Raw genomic sequence first — 15,128 nt, forward strand, 5'->3', positions numbered from 1 at the left:
TGACTTCTAATAGCTTATTCTGGCACTAATAGCTTATTCTGGCCGCCTTAACTCTTTCTCTTTTCTCTGCTCAGAGTCCCTCTAACAAAGGCTTTGTCCTGATTCCCTCACTATGGCCTGTGCCTTACCCTTTCTGTCTCCTTCATTGTCTCACTCCTGCCACCTGCAGTCCTGCCTTCTCTTTTCCCTTCAATCTGTGAATTCTACCCATCTCAAATTTCCAGGCCCTCAAAGTGCATGACCCAGCCCTCAAAACTGCTGCACTGAACATTGAGTTATCTGGGCTTAAGTGTTTTGCATTTGAGAAAGAAGTGTTTTATATCTTATTAGAAAATTTTTAAAAATTATAGTAAGATAAATTGGGGAGTTTATGCTTCCTTTGTTATTTTTGAGAGCTCCTATGCCTCTTCCCTCACTGATATCTTTCTACCCACAAGCAATGCTTTAGGAAAGATGTCATTTGTTTATTATCCATGCTTTGCTTTCTTAAGTTCTAAATTCTTTAAGTCTTATAGCATGCTCTAGTGGAAACATCATGAATTTTGGAGCCAGAGAGTTTGAGCCCAGATCCAGGCCCTACTGGGCAAATGAAATTCTCTTTACATCAAATTTCTCATGCGCAATGTAAGGGCAAGAGTATTTTATGGGGTTCTAAGAAATAAACAATTACTGTGCGTAAAGCAACTGGGTCAGTATCTGACACATCATAAGCCGTTAATGATAACCATTTAGCAATAACAATGCATTATTGTTCATACATTCCGTAAGCTGGAATACCCTTCTGTCCAGCTGCGTAAGAGGTCACTCTTCTATCATTTAAAATTTTCTGTAAACAGGGAGATCAGCTAGGTGACCACCTAGAGGGGTGGGATAGGGAGGGTGGGAGGGAGGGAGACGCAAGAGGGAAGAGATATGGGAACATATGTATATGTATAACTGATTCACTTTGTTGTAAAGCAGAAACTAACACCCCATTGTAAAGCAATGATACTCCAATAAAGATGTTAAAAATAAATAAATAAACAAACAAACAAATGGTGCTGGGAAAAAAAAAGAGTTATCAGCACAAGAGATGATCACAATTATTAAAACAAAACAAAAAAATTTCCATAAAATAAGAGAGAAGCTACTGATAATGGTTTCCCTGGGAGAAGGAGGGGTGGCGAAGGAGGGAGAGTTTAACATTTTCTCTTCACTTCCTTTTTTTATTTCAAATAAGCATGAGGCTACCCTGCCCGGGCATTCTTTTATGGTGACGGGGACAGCACAGCGGCCTGGGAGCCTGAACCGCCTTATCTGATGAGCCCCTGGAATGGTGCCGGCATTGCTCCTTTTCCCTCCTTAATTTCTACACAAAAGAGTCATCTGATGACTAATTCATTTCAGGTTAATTACCACGAACTGGTTGGAAGCCAAATAAATATACTGATCATAAGTTATGGGGGATCTTTGATAGGCAGCTCATTAGCACACTTTTAAAAATTGCTTGGTAATCCCTTTATTAAATAACAAAGCAAACAGAACAAACTTTTCTTATTAGGAAAACTGGTTCAGAGTGGTCATGAAGTGAAGGGTTTGACTGAGTCGCCTCTCTGCTCTGCTCTCCTTCCATTTAAATAAATGTCTTTTTATTTTTGTTTTACAAGAATACAGTTGTTGGGCTTCCCTGGTGGCGCAGTAGTCGAGAGTCTGCCCGCCGATGCAGGGGACGCGGGTTCGTGCCCCGGTCCGGGAAGATCCCACGTGCCGCGGAGCGGATGGGCCCGTGGGCCATGGCCGCAGTTACGTTCATGAAGTTTAGTGGATCTGTAGATGTACTTCTTTTGGGATTAGCGGTGATGATACTGATTTGTCAGAAAGATCGTTTATCACTTATGAAGGGCATTATGTGGTATCTTGGTAGTTGCCCGCAGAGACGGCATAGTTCTCAAACACCGGTAAAGGACATAGCATGAGAAGTCCCCCAAAGCAGTAAGGAAGGATGTTTGTCTAAGAGAAATTTAACATATGCTCTCTGCTTCTCCTTTTGCTCCTCTTTTTGGGTTTTATGGGAATTCTTTTTGGGACAACTTTCGGTATATTTGCTGCAGGTAAACATCTGTATCCCTTTAACCTACTGACCTAAGAAGAAGTAGAGAGAGAGAGATGGATGCTTAGAAAAGTACTGGAGCGGCATTAGCAAATAGGTAGAACAGAAATTTTGCAGGCCTAGGGATTTTTGAAAGTCATTTAAAAGCCTCACATAGAATGTTTAAATTTGCACCCTTCTCCTCCATTTCTTTAAATCTTTTTTACCCAAACTTCTATACATATATAAGAATTACACTATTTTCTCCTTCCACTAATTAGCAGTTTGAAAAAAAAGTGGTCATTATATCTATATAACTAAGCATACCTTGTTTTATTGTGCTTTGCTTTACTGTACTTCAAAGATCCTACTGCATTCTACAGATTGAAGATTTGTGGCAACCATGTGTCAAGCAAATCTAAAGGTGCCATTTTTCTAACAGCATCGTTTTTCAATTAAGGCAGGCACGTTGTGTTTTAGACATAATGCTATTGAACACTTGACTGACTACAGTATAGCGTAAACGTAACTTTTATATGCACTGGGAAGCCGAAAAATTCGTGTGATTCATTTTATTGCAATATTCACTTTATTGCAGTGATCTGGAATGGAGCCTGTAATATCTCCAAGGTATGCTTGTATACCTGTATCTGTCTATCCAACCACACATAAATACAGTTCAGCTTGGTACCTCTTTGGGGGAAAAAAAATAAAAATCAGCAGAATCATTCTCACCTTTTCTCCTCGTTCTCCAGGTTCTCCCTGGGCAAAAGAACAAAGATTGAGTGACATATTAAATTATAAAACACCTAATCAACCAACACTAAGCAAAAATCAGATATTGAACATACTATTAATAGATAAAGTATACCTGACATTTTCTATTTTGGCACTATATAGTTGCTATATAAAAACAAAAGGTTAGGATGAGTTTCCTGGAGCACTGAGTATGGATATCAATAGCAAATGTAATTTTAATTCTTTGCTTTTGAGGAATAAAGCAAGATATTTAAGATGATCAGCCAAAACCCGGCTTTTAGGGCACTAAGGAGAAAAATGTGGCAATTCAACGTCTCAAGAGGCTTCTGAGATTACGACGCTTTATTTTGCTCAAACTCAGACTTAGTAAGGTGCATTTACTTACATCCTTCAATGAAATCTTCCATTCAAAGCAGCCCCTGGTGCACAGATTATTTCAGGGGTCAGAGTACCAGTGTAGTTCTCTAATCTGTCTTCCCCTGATGTGACTAAGGCCTGAATTTGGACCCCTTCACGATGTCATGAACTCTATTCAATCTGTTGTTAACCACTATGTTCCAAATTAGGTGTACTTTAGGAGGCATTAGTTTTTTCAGAAAAGATACTATATTGGGGCAGACTCTAAGTGAGTTTAGGAGAGATGTCTTTACTCAAAATGATGACCATGACAGTACAAGGACTAAAATGCAAAATTCTGTTCTGAAAAGAATCTCATTTTCACTTTACCCAGGAAGGGACAGGGGACAGAGTCAGAGAGTAAATCTATAGCAAATCACACACGTTATGATAATATTCCCTTAAGAAAAGCTTGAGAAAGTGTTGCAATAAGATCAGACTACTTTAAAAATTATTTTAAGGTGGTTATTGTGCTTTTTAAAATTATAGATCACTCAAGAAGTCTGTTTGAAGGCAACGCTCTTTTCACTCCCTGAAACTCCGCCTGACCCTTTGGCTTTCTGAATTTCTGGTTACCTTTCACTGCTCAGAAGCCATCCTGATGGTCGCTAGGCAACGGAAGAATAGTACTGAGAACATGCATTAAGCATTAACTCCTATCATTTGGCTCTTTAGCATGGAGCTAGAGAGGGAAGAAGACAGGAAAAATGGCTGCAGTCCCAGAAGGAATATTTTCTTTCCTCTCCTGCAGGACAAAAGACAGGTCTATAAATTTTAGGTCTGTCCTAGGCTCCTGTCAATAGCAATGCGATCTGTAAAATCAGCTGACAAGCATCTGTGGGTATGGATACACACCAGCACAGCTGATGGGATTAGACATTAGTTTTGTACTTCAAGGGATGGTCACTCATCAAAGGACTTCGGATTTGTCTGCCTATTTGGTTTAAACTAAACTGTCACCAATCTTTTTATATTTAAACTAATTTGTTCTTCAAAAACAAAGGAAATTTGGAATCAAAAAAAAAAATCTCTATTACATTTTTTCCCTACTTAGTAATTCAGACTACATCCATTTTTAAATTTCAAACATGCCACATTTTTATTATGCTCTTCATTTGATTAACTGGTTAGGTTGTGTAAGTCTTGGAGATGGCCAAATCTGGAGGAAAAGTCACAGTGGCCCTGTGAACATCTTTAGTACATCTTGTAAAAATTATGCAAATGTTGGCAGTATGGACATAGCCTATGTTGCAATATGTTCATTAAGTGGTAAAATGACAAAGTCACATTGGAAACACAGGCTTTCTCATGTTATTTAAGTATCCCAGAAATAAACATTTAGACATATCCTACACTGTTTCTCTGCATTTTTAATGATGAGAATCACAAATATCACTTATTCTTTAGTCACAAAGTTTTATACTATCGTATATTATATTATTGACAAAAACGTCCATCCAAGTAAAACCAGTGGGTTATAAAGAAAGTGTAACAGCTTACAATCTCGTGAAAACTCATGCCTCAAAGGATTCTGCTTGGTTTTCTTTGTACTCACCTTTGGCCCTGGTATTCCATTCTGTCCTACTGCTCCAGGCAACCCGGGTTCACCCTCAAAATAAAAAACAGATACTACTAAATAAAAGACAAAATCAACACGTTATATAGCTCATTAGAGGATATAACCATCCAATAATGCTCAAGAAGTACATAGTATGTTAGACTAGTTACACAAGTTAGCTTGTTTGGTCCAAAATTCTATGTGCTAGGGACATATGAGAATGTTCCTACAAGAGGGCTAATTTCCTTGTGTTGAGTCTTTTCTCCATTGAGAAAGTGAAAGCGAATTACCAATGGAAATGAATATCTAGCATGATGCTACGTACATGTAGCTAGGTATATGCTAGGTACAATATTTGTTGAATGAGTAAAAGACATCTGAAAATTTAAGACTTTCTTGATGGAGAACTTTCAAGTGATTCATCAGCTCAGGTAAATAGAGACTAAATCATTCTATTTATTAGACTTAAGCAAATGAGCATCTCCAAACCTAAATCTTGAAGAATATACACATCTTTGAACATCTACTTAACTCATTTAGACACATTTGACACAAAAGTAAAAATGGCTTTGATTTCTCTTTCCAGTTTCACTGTAAATATAATTAAAATAAACATTAGGGGTTGTGGTTTTCATTGTCACATTGAGTGATAGGCATTTGAGAAAAAGATGATGGCTATTAGCTAGAAAGATTTTCCATTTCAGAAAGATGATGATGTATATCAATCTGTCTAGACTCTGAACCAGCAATTGTTTTCCAAAGTGGAAGTCTCTTGCGCTCAGAAGCAAAGGAAAGATATTCTGCATGACGACTGTAGTTAACAATACTGTATGGTATATTTGAAAGTTTGTTCAGAGAGTAGATCTTAAAAGTTCTTATCACAAGGAAAAAAATATTGTAATATGCGAGACGATGGATGTTAACCAAACTTATTGTGGTAATCATTTCACAGTATATACATGTATCAAACCATTATGTTGTACACCTAAAACTAATTCAGTGTCATGTGTCCAATGTATCTTAGTAAAATTGGGAGAAGAAAGAAAGTGTAGCTTTTAATACTTCCATGTAGCTCAAACTTAGAGCAACTAGAATTTCATTTTCATTTAAAAACATTCCCAAAGCCATTTATTATGTGCTTCAACTTCTCGGCAAGTTTCTTTCCCCTGAGGGTTAAAAAGTTGCTACTTAGTTGATTTAAAAAAAATTGACTTTATTTTTTAGAGCAGTTTTAGGCTAACAGCAAACCTAGTTGATTTTTTAAGAATGTTTTCTAGGTTGTCTGGAGGGCAGAAATTGTGCCATTTTAGTATTTCTGCTCTCACCTTCAAAAACACTTACATGAGTAGAACAGCAACATTCCTTAAGTTCCAGGAGCTTTACATTCATTAACTCACTTAAGTCTCACAAATTTCTATAAGGTAAGTACTATCTTTATCTATATTTAATAGATGAAGAAATTAAGGCACAGAGAGGTAAAGTAATTTTTCCAGATTTACACAACTCTGCCTTAAGAGGTTGTGCTTTTAGTACAATGATGCATTGCTGAATGAATGAATGCATCTTGAAACCGGGACAGTTGATGAAGAATATTTCTATCCTCATTATCATTTGGTTTATACTCCCCATTTATAAATGACCTTCCAGAATGTATACAAACCTGAATTAAACATAACTTCTATAAAGATGATTTTTGTTCACCTACCAGATAAACTAAGCAATGTGAAGTTAATAGTGTCTTTCTAGAAGAGCAAAAAATGTTTTTCTCTTATAATGGATTATTGTAATTGCTAAAGTCTTAACTCATGGAAGAAATTCTGCTTCCTATATAAAGTTACACTATAATCATTTGCTCTTTCCTCGATAAAATAGCAAAAATGTTGACTTAAAATAACGATGGCTATTATAAGAAAATTTCGATAAGCCATTTGTACATAACCAAGGGTAAGAACTCCAGTGGACATTGAATACACACTGAAGGAGGACTGTCATTTACTAGGCAACCAGAAAAAGAGTTATCGAGTCTGCTTTCTTCAAAAAACTTACACCAGGAGGCAGTAATACCGTAACTCATGGTTTAATGCAAACGAGATGCCGCCAGGGAACAATACAAACTTTGTTTAGACTTTCAAAGAATAACTATGGTAGCCAGAATTATTTTTTTAAAAAGATGGTTAAGCCCCTGGAACCAGACAAAATACATGCTGAGATTTTGAAGCAAGGAAGACAAATGTTGCTTAGGTATCTGCACAACATTCTTCTTAAAATATGAACATCGAGGGACTAAAACTTGATCCTTTTTTCCCTTTGATTTTATATTTTGTTAAAATAATCTTTTAACATAAAAGGAAACAAAAAATTGCATCCATAATCCCATCACTCTATCATAACTGTTCTCATTTTGTCCTGTTTCCTTCTAGTCTTTTAAATTTATGCTTATATATTTCAAGCAATTGTAAGCTTATTACATAGTCTGACGTTCCGATTTTTTATTATTTTATACCACACGTTTGTTTTTACACAGTATTCGTGATTGTCTTGTGAATAGTTTATCATCTATCGAAGTCAGGTGTGATCATTTGTTTAAGCTGTCCCAAATTGTTGAATACTTAGGTTGTTTCCAATTTTTGCTATTAAAGGTAAATTAAAATAAACATCTATGTAAATATTTCTAAGTTGCTTTCCAAAAGGGATCTGAGATTTATCTGCTTTTCTGGCACCCACTCTGTTACTTTTTCACAACTTCATCAGCATTGGATATCACAATTTTAATTACTTTTGTGGCTATTTTATTTTTCAAAATTTATTTATTTAATTTATTTATTTTTGGCTGTGTTGGGTCTTCGTTGCTGCGCGCGGGCTTTCTCTAGTTGCGGTGAGCGGGGGCTACTCTTCTTTGTGGTGCGCGGGCTTCTCATTGCGGTGGCTTCGCTTGTTGCAGAGCGTGGGCTCTAGGTGCGCAGGCTCAGTAGTTGTGGTACATGGGCTTAGCTGTAGTTGCTCCACAGCATGTGGGATCTTCCAGGACCAGGGCTCGAATCCGTGTCCCCTGCTTTGGCAGGAGGATTCTCAACCACTGTGCCACCAGGGAAGTCCCTGTGGCCATTTTAACAAGCACAAATGAGAATTTACTGGGGCCGTTTTACGTTTATCACTTGTAAAGTTAAATAGGTATGTAGCGAGATTTTAAAGCTAAAAAGTGAATAAGGCTGTTTCCTGAATGAATCAAGGGAAGATAAAAAGGAAAAATGGCTCATAGCATTTTACCTTTGTAAAAAGTTATAACAAGAAAAATATATTCAAACTCAGATTAGGAGGTTATGGAACATTCTGTTATTATTCAAATTGTTTCCCAGGTTGTGTTAAAGGAATGTTACAGATGAAATGCTGTACAACTTTGAGTACCAAGGCCAAGCAGTGGGATTCTGGAAGGCATTAATTCATTCAACTAACATTTAGTGAAAATTTACTATATGTTTCACTCTGAGCAGAGTGTTGCATGGGATATAAAGATGAAATAGACATGACAGGCACCTGTGCCCAGAGAGCTTGTCTTTGAGTGAGAAAAGAGATATCTACATAAATAACTTAAGAGGACATCTAATTGAGATGGAACTTTTTTCTTTGAGCAAAGTTTTCTTGCACTTCATAAAGAGGCATAATAAATAGAAATCAAAGGGAAGTCTTAATGAAGAATGAAGCATATGTCATATGGTGTATTAGTATTTTCTGGTATATGAGGACAAAATATTATGAGGCATCTTCAAATAAAGTTACAATGATATTACTACATAATATAGTAAAAAAAAGTACATATACAGAGAAATATATCAGAGAAGTATAGACCAAAAAAATGGGAATTGGGTTTTGTGTGTCTGGGAACTAGTCTCATGTTTACTGGATAATCTATTCATCTATTTCTGAATGCATCTCATATTCACAACTACGAAGGACATTCCAAAGATAGTAATGAAGAAAAATAGTAGCTAACATCTTAACTACAGGTAGATTGATAGAGTTTTCTCTATTACACTTTAAATTCTAGGGCTATTCCTAGTGTATTTAAGCTAAAAATAAGTTGAACTGACTTTTAAGAAGGATAACGCTGCTTTCTTTCTTTCTTTTCTTTCTTTCTTTTTTTTTTTTTCGTGGTACGCGGGCCTCTCACTGCTGTGGCCTCTCCCGTTGCGGAGCACAGGCCCCGGACGCACAGGCTCAGCGGCCATGGCTCACGGGCCCAGCCGCTCCGCAGCATGTGGGATCCTCCCGGACCGGGGCACGAACCCGTGTACCCTGCATCGGCAGGCAGATTCTCAACCACTGTGCCACCAGGGAAGCCGCCCCCCCCCTTTTTTAAACCAAACACTCATTAGAACTCTAATGTAAAACATCACCCAAGGCTTTTACAGTTATTTTAGTTACTGCTATTCAGGGGCAACTTGAAAGAATACTTAACAATAGAAAGGAATGTCATTTTCCTACAAAACTGAGTGCTAAAGAGAAACAGGCCATTTAGCAGTAATATTGCTCCATGGCACTTCAATCACAAAGGGTTACAGCTTTAAATTTTCAGCACAGCATAATTTTACATTCACCTTGTCAATATAGATTTGTTTCCTTTAAGTACTGCATTTTCAGGAAGAACTCATCTAAACAGAAGAACTACAATTGTCCCCCCTTACCCTCTGTTCTGCTTTCCTTGGTTTCAGTTACCCGTGGTCAACCAAGGTCTGAAAATATCAAATGGAAAATTACAGAAACAAACAATTCAGAAGTTCTAAACTGTGTGCTGTTTTAAGTAGCGTGATGAAATCTGGTACATTCTGCTGCATCCCATCCAGGACGTGAATTATCCCTTTGTCCAGCGTATCCTGCCCGTTAGTCATTTAGTGCCACTAAGTTATTAGATCGACTGTCATGGTATCACAGTGCTTGTGTTTATGTAATTCTTCTTTTATTTAATAATGGCCCCAAATATGGGCAATTCAGATATTCTCTTACTGTACCTAATTTCTAAATTAAACTTCATCATAAGTATGTACACATAGGAAAAAGCATAGTATATATAGGGCTTAGTACCCTCCTCGGTTTCAGGCATCCACTGGGGGTCTTGGAACGTATTCCCTGCGGATGCGGCTGGGAACTACTGTACAAGGAACATGAAACAGCAGCAGATGCAATGAGTGATATTGAACAGAACATGGTATCAGTCTTAAGCTTGTTCTCCTACCACTGGAGTTGGTGGGGTGGTTGCCTGTGTGTAATAAAGTAAAGACTAAAAACGGGCAGCATTGGTCACTGATACCTCTCTAAAGCATTGGGTGGACTGGGCCTTTCTTCCTGACAGTGACAGCGCATAGAAGGATATCAGTGGCCTAAGTGGGAGCAGGACCGGCCGCTAGTCATTCCTCTCCTGCAGGCAGTCATGGTGGGGAGTCGGGTGACCCTGTATGAGGCTTCAGAGCCTCCGAGGCTTTGGTAGCTATTGGGTAAATAACCCTTGGTAGAGGAAGATTCTCTGAAGGCAGTGAGGCGCCCACAGGGACTTCTAGTTAGAACTCTCTGGGGAAGAGTCAGGAAAGTGGAGTTTCTGCTCTGCATTCATATTTATTTTCTCTCTCTCTCTAGTTCAGTTTAGTTCCACCCTAGTCCCCTAATGCCAGTGAGGGTGAATAGAAACTTGGGCGAAGACAGGAGGTAGAAAATGACCAACATATTTTTACCTCGAAATTTCTAGAAATGTAGCATTTTACCACACAAAACTCTAAAATAAGAATCCTCGCCCCAAACCTCAAGTGTTATTAATGCTCTAAATAAATCCTTTGTCTTTTTGTACTCCAGCCCACTTTCATGAACTCCCAGGGGTGCACACCCCTAGTTTGAGAAATTTGACTTAAGGGAGATCCAGTTTACTCTAATAATATGACAGTTTAGCTCCACCTTTTTACATAAGTTTGTGTGGGTTGACGCACTGAACTAATGCATCAGTTTTTTTCTATATATGTTGTCTATATATATATATGTAAAATCTGAAACACAACCCACTTGTATATTGGAGATTGTCAATCATTGCATTCAACAAGAAGCAAATCTTTGATGATGTTATAGTGCAATACATTTAGAACTGTACAACCTGGCATTAAATAGCACAAAGCAGAAGGACAAGTTGGAATCAAACACCCCAAATTAAGCCGCACAGACGTAATGAAATCAGAGTAGTCCATACTAGATTGTTATACTAGCTAAACTGAATAACCATAAATTGGTAATTTATTTGTTGCTGTTGTTTACAGATGTCTAGCACCAATGTATTTAGAATTTCAATGGAAAAATGTTCTCAATCCCACATTATTTGATCCCATTTGCTCCCTAGGCAATTGTCCCACTTCTATTTGACCAACCAACACACACCCCTCGCTCCATTTCCATGCCATAAAGACGGTGGTATGGGATGAACCTCGAAAATGAGCAGAGTTTAAACCCGTGTTGTCCAATATGGTACCACTAGCCACATGTGGCTCTTGAGCACTGGAAATAAGGCTAGTTTTTGAGATGTGATGTAAGCATAAAATACGATTTTGAAGACTCAGTTGTAAAAAAAAAAAAAATGTAAAATATCTCATTAATAATGTGAATACTAGGGCTTCCCTGGTGGCGCAGTGGTTGAGAATCCGCCTGCCGATGCAGGGGACACGGGTTCGTGCCCCGGTCCGGGAAGATCCCACGTGCCGCGGAGCGGCTGGGCCCGTGAGCCGTGGCCGCTGAGCCTGCGCGTCCGGAGCCTGTGCTCCGCAACGGGAGAGGCCGCAGCAGTGAGAGGCCCGCGTATCGCAAAAAAAAAAAAAAAAAAAAAAAAACAAAACCAAAAATGTGAATACTATTAATCTTAAAATATTAATTTATATGATGTTGAAATGGTAGTTTTAGATATATTCAGTTAAATAAAACATATTATTAAAATTAATATTACCTGCTTTTTTAAACCCCTAAACAATGTGGTTACTAGAAAATTCACATTTACATATGTGGCTTGTATTTGAAGCTTGCTTTATGTTTCTATCAAACAGCATTAGTTTAAACCATAAAATTATATAATTATTAGAAGACATGATGAACCAGAAGCCTTTAAAAGCAGGGAAGGAGCACATCAGTATTCAATCAAGCCAACGTACAGGCGAGACTTCAGAATGGAGACGCCACTATGGAGTTAAAATCCACCACTGGACTCTGCCAAGGAAGGTGGTGTGTGTGTGGGGTTGAGAGCAGAGGGCTGCTCTGGAGCAGAGGCTGCTGAGGGGTCAGGGGAGTCACAGTTGGCGCGGGGGTAGAGGCTGCCCCTAGGGACCTCCTAACCCATCTCCGTGCCACCCACCAGCCTCCAACATTCTCCTAAAAACAAGTCAACTTATAATTCCTTCACTCAGTTCTCTCCAAGGCTGTCCCATCGCACTCGGAGTAAGGGCCCCTGCAAGTTCTGGCCCTGTTGCTTCTCTGACCTCACCTTCTGCCCCACTCCAGCCACATTGAACTCTTCATTTCAAGATGCTAGGCAGGAGTCGGCCCACGGTCTTTGCATTTGGGCTTCTCTCCCGTGGACCACCTTCCCTCTGATATCCAGGGATTTACTCTCTCACCTTCTCAGCCTTGGAGCAACTATCCGCTTATTACAGGAGTTGCCTGGAATACCCACCACCACACACCACCACTCCCTATGACCACCCATTATCTTACTTCGCTTTCTCCACTGCACTAATTTCCACCTAAGGGAGAATTTTTTTGTTCCTTTTCCGTCACCCCCATTAGGATTGCCAGATTTGGCAAATAAAAATACAAGACACGCAGCTAAAATTTAATTTTGGATAAACAACAGATAATTTTTAATTAAGTGTATCCCAAACACTGAATGGACATACCACATGAAAAATGATGGTTTGTTTATCTGCAATTCAAATTTGATTGAGTCTTCTGTAATTTACTTGGCGACCGGATTTCCCACCCCCTCTCCACCACTAGAATACTCACTTTGTTTAGTTCACTCCTCTTTCCACATTGCCTAGAAACTGTACCTTAACACATAATAATTGTTCGGTACATCCATGTTGGAGGAATGGATGAACACAGGAGACGCGATTACATTAAGCCTATATGAAAATGTGAAGCCCTTACAGGCCTGGTAAGAGGTGCAGACAGCAAGACTTTTCTGCTGGGAAACTGGAAAAGACCTATAAATCTGGTGGCAAGAGATGGCTCTTTGTCTGGACCATGGTGAAAGACAGCGGTGAGAAAAGAGACAGGGACCCAGGAAAAAGATGGGAGAGATGTTAACCCAGCAGTGACATGTCCGTGTCCCGCAGGTCAGTCTGAAACAGAACTGAAAAGTAGAGGACTAGCCTGGGGTCAGTGAAGAGAGGGAGTTAGTGGAGGGGAGGAGTCCTGTGAAGGGCAGGATGCCAGGAATGAGCAGAACTTTCACTGCTGCCAAGGAAAAGCCCGGAGCCCCTCTAGGACTCCGTCAGGGCAAGGGTGGTTGCCTAGAGGACGAAAGGCTCCAACAGCTGTGCCTGTGGGTACAGAGACCAGGCCATTAGAAATATTTCCATCTATTCGGTTATCTCCCCTCTTCTATCTGCTCCTTCCCTCGCCCCATGTGTCTCAGTGAAGGGCAAGTAGTAGCTGGGGCAATGCTGGTTGTATAAATTATCACGTCATCTCAACTTTCACAGAAAACTTACATGTGTCATCATTTACCTCATGAACTCATTCTAACATCTGCTTCTCCCTAAGCAGAAGCACTCACAAAATAGGGCAATATATATATATATTTTTCTCTTTTTGGCTGCACCGCGTGGCATGCGGGATCTTAGTTCCCCGACCAGGGACCTAACCCATGCCCCCTGCAGTGGAAGTGCAGAGTCTTGATCACTGGACTGCCAGGGAAGTCCCAAGGGCAATATTTTAGTTGAAAGGAACCAAGCCAGCCATTCTTAATAGATGAAGAAACACATTCAGAAAGGGGAAGTACCTTTTCCAGAAGCAAAGAGCTGCAAAGAGGCAGATGGGAGATTAGAACCCAGGTCTTCTGATTCCCCATCTTCTGCTTCCTCTATCTGAGTAACTTGTGTCTAAAGAACTCATTCATATTTATTATGTTTCTTTTGTCTTTAATTTTTGCAAAAAATGAGAAAGCTGCTTCAGGAAGCCTCCAGTCTAATCCCACGTTTTCTACTTCCGGTCCTGAGACACAGTGCAAATTGCTTGAGCTTCTGTGGGGCTCAGCTTTTATTCTATGCAGTGTGTGGAGGGAGATTAAATGCTTACCCTCTCCCAGATCTAAGGGATTAAAATTTATTTTATTATTATTATTAGTTGTTGTTGTTGGACTAAACACGTCAGTGGTGGCATAAAGGAAGATTCCTCAGACATCTGATTAAACTTGCCTCAAGTCCCGATTTCACCAGCTATGGAAGTCTAGGATTTGCTTTCCCACCCCTCTGCTTGAGTTCTTACATCTGTATGTGTCATGTCTGTTTTGCCCCAGACCAATTCAGATGGGTCAGTTGGTTCTTCACCAGTTGCCTCAAGAAGTTCACTCTCCTCAGGTCTTTTTTTTTTTTTGACATGACTCATTTAATTTAATTAATTTATTTATTTATAAAATTTTTAACATCTTTATTGGAGTATAATTGCTTTACAATGGTGTGTTAGTTTCTGCTGTATAACAAAGTGAATCAGTTATACATATACATATATCCCCATATCTCCTTTCTCTTGTGTCTCCCTCCCTCCCACCCACCCTCCCTATCCCACCCCTCTAGATGGTCACAAAGCACCGAGCTGATCTCCCTGTGCTATGCGGCTGCTTCCCACTAGCTATCTATATTACATTTGGTAGTGTATATATGTCCATGCCACTCTCTCACTTCGTCCCAGCTTACCCTTCCTCCTCCCCATGTCCTCAAGTCCAGTCTCTACGTCTGCGTCTCCTCAGGTCTTTTGTGAGCTCAGGATTGAATATCTGGGGTTCCTGAAAGGTGTCCCATCACAGAGCACTCAGACTTGCCTCATCTCTCTGCCTTCTCCTCTCTCCCCCTTCCACCTCACCTTCTTCCTTCCTTCCCTCCTTCCTCAACCATCCTGGGAATTCAGCTTCACCCTCTCCTATGTGGAGCAATTCAGTAGTTTTTAGCTCCTACTTGCATACTCAATGCCTAATGCTTCTTCTGTTTCTTTCCCGGAGGCAGAGGCTTTGTTATTTGGTGAAAGAGAAACAGAAAATTCTTTGAGCTTTCTGTTGGGTTGGTTGTGCACCAAAGAACCAGCATCCCTGTAGGGGAGTTTTGTCTCATT

At 39.5% G+C, this 15,128-nt stretch overlaps 1 protein-coding gene across 1 annotated transcript in view; it reads right to left on the reverse strand.

The window, feature by feature from the left end:
• COL25A1 (collagen type XXV alpha 1 chain) overlaps positions 1–15,128 on the reverse strand; it is a 463,430-nt gene that overhangs the window by 79,514 nt on the left and 368,788 nt on the right. Inside the window, exons 13-14 of the mRNA XM_067036470.1 lie at positions 4,779–4,832; positions 2,804–2,830 (exon numbers count right to left, since the gene is read on the reverse strand). Coding sequence (XP_066892571.1) covers positions 2,804–2,830; positions 4,779–4,832 — 81 coding nt within the window. The remainder of the gene's footprint in view (positions 1–2,803; positions 2,831–4,778; positions 4,833–15,128) is intronic.

Source organism: Kogia breviceps, chromosome 6, assembly GCF_026419965.1.
Source record: "Kogia breviceps isolate mKogBre1 chromosome 6, mKogBre1 haplotype 1, whole genome shotgun sequence".
Classification (NCBI taxonomy): domain Eukaryota; kingdom Metazoa; phylum Chordata; class Mammalia; order Artiodactyla; family Physeteridae; genus Kogia; species Kogia breviceps.